General features: G+C 46.0%; 1 protein-coding gene across 3 annotated transcripts in view; it reads right to left on the bottom strand.

Annotated features, from left to right (window-relative positions):
• The window catches only part of AFAP1 (actin filament associated protein 1), a 183,789-nt gene that overhangs the window by 61,823 nt on the left and 115,966 nt on the right, over nt 1–6,000 (bottom strand). For all 3 annotated transcript variants that reach the window (XM_006153638.3, XM_006153640.3, XM_027773866.1), the window contains exons 7-8: nt 3,274–3,369; nt 87–168 (exon numbers count right to left, since the gene is read on the bottom strand). In XM_006153638.3, the coding sequence (XP_006153700.1) occupies nt 87–168; nt 3,274–3,369 (178 nt within the window). The remainder of the gene's footprint in view (nt 1–86; nt 169–3,273; nt 3,370–6,000) is intronic.

Here is a 6,000-nt window from a genome sequence, read left to right as displayed (position 1 = left end):
ATATATATATATATATATTGTCTTGAAATACATATATATACACACAAACACATTAGTTCACATATTTGAGGCACAGCAGAACTTACCTTGTTCTTTTCCATTACACATGGTGATTCCATTTTCTACGACACCCTCTCCGTCTGAGCTGGGTCTCTCTGAAGACAGTTTCTGTAAAGATAAGGATTATATTATTCTTACAATGACCACACTGGTTAAGAGATGTCTGACGGGTCAATTAAATGTCGGCTCAAAAGCAAAAACAAAACAAGTAGGTCAAATTCACAATCTAGACATGGTTGGGGCTTACTCATAACAAAACTAGCTGATTAGGTTGCTACAAAAACTTTAGAAACATGAAAAACATTTTGGAAATTAACTGAGATTGTATTACACTAACATATGCAAGGTACCATGCCTATTTCACTCAAATAATTTTTTCCTGCAAATGCCTTGCCAAGCCATATTCTCCTTGCATAAATAATATTCCATAGTCTATCTACTTTCCTCCTGTCATTCACCAATAATGGGTGAATAACAAGTACTGGTTTGTAAAAAATACGTTCAGAGTATTGCCAGAGAGAGACAAGTTATTATCAAAATCTTCAAAGGGAGCTGGGATATTAGTCAGCATTTCAGTCCTAATATCTAGATTTAATGGGCATAATTAGGACTTCACGTCAGGATCTGCATGAGATGCAGTGTTTACAGCTAGACCACTTCCATTCCTACCCAAGAACTTAAGGAGCCACAGAGAGGGAAAGGCCACCAATCCACTCTCCTCGGGCCCTCAGACTGGCCAGCTGGACTTGAGGAAATATATAGATGACTTTCAAAGCACAAAAGAACACACGTATTCAACTAGCACACAAGGACCAGATGGTATTAGCCCAGTTTGGTGGACAGATCCCAAGCAAGGGGGAATTCTCTAGCCCAGAGCTCTGGGTTCTCCAGAGCTGCAGTGAGAGAGTTAGCTGTGCTCAGTGGGACCTTATTATATACCAAGTTCTGGTGATACAGTGACCAAGATCCCTCACTGCCTGCATCTCCAGTCTTGCACACAAGGACGCATTCCATGGAATCCAGGCCAGAGTTCTGGCCAGACACTAACTACAGCCTTAGAAGCCACAAAGACGTAAAGGAGGACCACCAGTCCTGACGTGAGTGAGTGAGGGCGAAAGGTGGCCGCACTGTGATGGGAAACAAAATCGGACCAGCCTTGGAAAAAGCAATCAAAAGCTTCCCCCAAAAAGTTCTATTCTTTGGCCCAGAAATTCAGCCGGGAATCTATTCTCAGGTAATAAGCAGAGAAATCGCAATGGTTTGTGTAAAAATTCTCCAATATAGGGAACCAGCAGTTAGCGTAATGGCTATGTTGCTGGACTCCCACGTAGTCGACCACGGTTCGTGTCCCGGACACGGTGGCTTAAACTCACGCTGGGCGCGGGTGCGTGCGTGCCCAAGATCCCAAGAGGAGAATGGAGGAGAGGGGATTGCGGCGTGACCATCCCCCCTGGGGGGGGATTTCTCGCTTTCTGTCTCTATGTCTCTCTCTGTCTGCCTGGCAAGCGCACGCGCCCTACAGTGAAAATCTCTCAAAAAAAAAAAATTCTCCAATATATCTTACTGTAAACAACTTAATGATAAAAAACATCATAATTTGGGAGGAACAGGATACTAACATAGGTGATAATACAGGTATATATACACATTTGATTTGCAATGGATGAAAATGTAAAAATATTTCTTGCTTTAAAAACCTGCAAGATTGCTAATGATATAAAGGTAAGTAAGAATAAAAAGGTAATATAAGAAAATGTATGCATAACATCATCCAAACTATAAAAATTAACACATAAATAGGAAAACGTGGCCGAAAAATATGAGACTGTTAGGAGGAGCTGCCTCCTCTATGTAGCAGACTTATGAGTGTTTTTTTTTCCCCTCCTAGTTATGTTTCTCTGATGGTTCTACAGCGAGCAGGTATTAGTTTTATACTCAGGGAAAAAAATAAAACAAAACAGGGCTGTTGTGTCACAATATCAGGATAAGTGAAAGGGACGATGTTAATTCGTGTCAGTGGGGAGCGTGTCTCTGAGTGAGGTCAACATCTAAATCGGTGAACTCTGAGTAAGCAGAAGGCTCTGTAATGTGGTGGGCCTCGTCCAATCAGTTGAATAAGAAGCCTGGTCCCCTCGAGCGCAGAGGGACTCTCCAGCAGACAGCCTTCAGATTCACCGGCACCACAGGCCATCCTGGCCTCTGCCTGCCAGCCCGCAGGGAAGATCTGGGACTTGGACTCCCCAGAATCACGGAAGCCAATTCCTTATAATAAGGCTCTTTCTACATCTATAGATACCCTATTGGTCCTGCGTCAGGACAGACAAAAAGGGGCCTGTTTGTTCACTGGCAGGGGGCTGAAGAAGGGGGGTTCGGAAAGTTCTTGGGACACAAGCTACCAACAGAAACTCCCAGGGCAGGAAGCCAGGCATCCCCAAGGAAACGGCATCAGTTACGTACAGATGTGAAAGTGCAGGCAGAGCTGGGCATCGCATACAGATCTGGCAAAAAGGGGGTACAGATGACAGGCTCACCCCAGCCCCAACTGCAGTCCCTGATTCTGCATTCCAGTAATTAAGTGGGTACAACTGGAGCGAGGCTGGGAGGTGAATCCAGGCTGGCTGGGAACAAAGCTCTGGGGCTGCACTTACGCGGTTCCTGCTGTCATTCAGACGCAGACACACCAGCGGTCGGACTTCATCTATGTGACTCGGAGTAGTCCCTTCACACCTTTGCATGTACTCCTTCATCTATCACTGACAACAGTGAGACGAACTACACAGTCTGTAAAATGACTCTAAGTCAAGTATAAAGATGATGGAAGCGGGACCAGCAGTTGGCATAATGGCTACATTGCTGGACTTCCATGCAGTCAACCGTGGTTCGAGTCCCAGACCCGTGGCTTAAATTTATGCCAGGTGCGTGTGCGTGCGTGCCCAAGATCCCGAGAGGAGAATGGAGAAGAAGGGACTGTGGCATGGCCATCCCCCTCTGGGGGGTGATTTCTTGCTTTCTGTCTCTCTGTCTCTCTCTGTATTTCTGGCGAGCGCATGCGCCCTATAGCAAAAACCTCTCCCTCCCAAAAAAAGAAAAAAAAGATGATGGAAGCAGAACCGCATTTCTTTTCTTTTTCCAAGTAGAATTGCTGGAATTCTCAGAGGATGTTATAAAATGCTGAAGGTCTTCTCAATCAACTCTAAGAAGCAGGGCTCTTACCTTCTCTAGTTCTGTCTTGTGCACTGGGGAGCTTGACGGGGGAGGACATTCCGAATCCACTGGTCCACTACAGCCGCTGTAGGCTTCTCTGATCACCTGGAACAAGTACGGACAGTCTCTGAGTTACGCCTAAAGGCAGAGAAACTTGAACTCGGAGTTGAGTTGTGAGATAACGGAGACACAGGGCACAGTGGGGAAATTTATGGAATCATAGCCCTGGCTTTGAGTTCCAAGATGCCAGGTGCTCGTCGGTCATTCGTTCACCCACTCACTCTCCAGTCCCGGTGCTGACACAGTTCTCGGCCCACAGAGCAGAGCCGTGCGCTCACAGCTCCTGCGCCGGTGCAGTTGTATTCCATACTACTTAGAAATCACTGTAAACAACAAGTATTACCAAAAAGTGACAGCAGAATAAGACAGCAGTAAGTGCTACGAAGAATAAAAGAATAAAAGATGCTGCTTCATCAAAACGGTGATGGCTACTTTAGACAGGAGACCCAGGGAGGCCTTATTGGGATGGCATACCTAAGCTGAGAGCTGAGTGGCCAGAAGGAACTGACGTTGTGAATAAATGGCAGAAAACATCATAGGCAGAGGAAACAGCTGGAGCAAAGCCCTGTGGTTCATGTGAAGAGTTGAAGGAAAACCCAGAGTGCTGGCAGGCAGGAGATGAGAAGGGGAGACACCAGTAGGAAATGAAGTGGGAGAGTCCAGCAAGAGCCAGATGGTGTCACGCCTGCAGGCCGAGTGAGAGGCGGAGTTTCATGTAGGTGCGATGAGAGGCCATGGGAGCATTCACGAGAGAGGAATGGCAGAATTCAAGAACGCAACTGTGTGGGTTTTAATCCTGGCTTTAACCTTGGGCAAGTCATTGAACTGCTCTACGCGTTAGTCTTCCCATCTGAAAAATGCAACGGCAACAGTGCCTACTTCCGAAGATCGAATGCCTTCAGACAGGAACTACAGCATCATGAGCACTCAAGTGTAATAAGGTGGTAGGAAGACCTCTAGTTGTGGGAAGAAAGAATCACATAGGAGAGGGAAAAAAAAAAAACATAGGGAAATAATCAGCTGGAGGCCATTACTGTAGAAGTCCAACTGAAAGTTGGAGGTGCAGACCAGAGCAGCTGTGGAGAGGTTGCAAAGATGTGAACGGACTCAAAAAGGATCTGAAGGAAAACTCAGTTGGTCTCGCAGATGGATTAGACATGAGTTTTAGCTCCAAAAGGACTCTTAGATTTCTGTTCCTAGTAACTGGGTGACACTGTTTATCCAGGTGGAGACTGAGAGGAACAGGTTGAGTGGAAAGAAGCCAGGGAGGTAAGTTTGAGGCCAAAGGCAAACTTCTAGCTGGAGCTAGAGCGTCACTGGCAAAAAGTGATATGTAGAGCCTTCAAGTGGACGGGCTCCCCCAGGAGGGAGACAGAGAGGAACAGAGATCAGGGAGGATGACCAGGGGCATTTAAGAGTAAAGGAGAGAGCTGGTGAACGAAACTGAGCTGGGATGAACAGGGAAGCAGGAAGAAAACTCAGACAGTGCAGCCTCAAAGAAAGAGCAAAGGGAGCTCTGGGGAGGGGGAGAGCTAAGAAAAGAAGCATCCATTTCTCTGTAAGGGAGAAGAGAAGCTGGGAGGATAAGGAGGCGGGAGGCATGACTGGAAAGACAGGTGAGCAATGGCAGCATTTTTCAAAGTGTTCCTTCTGCTATTAAAAGGCCTCATCCGTTCAGATCAAAGGCAGAGTGAGGATGCAGAGTGTGGAGTCAGGGTGCAGAGAGGCCTGTGCCTTACTGGTGGGAGCTGGCGAACACCATCCGACTGATTCTGTTTTGAGGCAAGAGTACCAGTTACTAGCTGTGTGCTTTTCTGTGTATTTAAACTCTCCGTGCCTCATTGCCCTCACTAGCAAAGGAAGGAATATCAAGATTACCTATCTTGCAGGTCCAGGTTTAAATGAAAAAAAAAAAAAGAGAGAGAGAGAGAGAGATCCTATATGCAAGATGTCTAAGCCAGTGTGTGATATACATACCTTGAAAACATGGTAGCTCTTTTATTGAGTATCTCATGACTGAGAGCTCTGAAGAGGATTCTGAGCTAGATTTACAGATGAGGGGATTGTCAGCCTGTGGGTCATGGTTCTGTGTGTCCTAGCCAACCCTTGCTTGTCACCCTCTTGTTTCTGGAATCATTACTGAGTGGCTCATTTGATGCATTGGGCGTGGTCCGGCCACTGGGGACATGCAGTGAATGACACAGACCAGGGTCCAGGACATGTGGAATGGACATGCTTGCAACTGAAATGTTAGCAGGCGAGCCTTTCAAAATGTCTTCTTTTCTTTTTGGGAACTAAGCTGCAATTTAAACCCAAGCCCCTTGTGGGCAAAGGAGAAGTGCCAAACTCCCAGATATCTGTATAGCAATTTTGCAATTTGATCTCAACCGACATCCAAATTCACTTGGCTTAAACTGGTATTGGGATTAAATCCAAGAACTGACAAGAGACCAGGACAGTGTTTCCAGCCATTCTGCTCCTCAGCTGTTTTATGAAAAAACAACACAGTGATGTCCACATTTTACAGTGAAAACTAAGAAAAGAAAAATGAAAGAAATCCAGAGAGCTTGCTGCAACGTTTTCCTCCTTGTTAAAACTGTCATGTGAAAACATACCCAAACATGGCATGCATTCCAGTGACCTTCGCCTTCTAAATGTATCGCAAGGGGCAAATGG

Source organism: Tupaia chinensis, unplaced genomic scaffold, assembly GCF_000334495.1.
Source record: "Tupaia chinensis unplaced genomic scaffold, TupChi_1.0 Scaffold000384_1, whole genome shotgun sequence".
In the NCBI taxonomy this organism is placed as follows: domain Eukaryota; kingdom Metazoa; phylum Chordata; class Mammalia; order Scandentia; family Tupaiidae; genus Tupaia; species Tupaia belangeri.
This window is presented reverse-complemented; position numbering and strand designations above follow the sequence as displayed.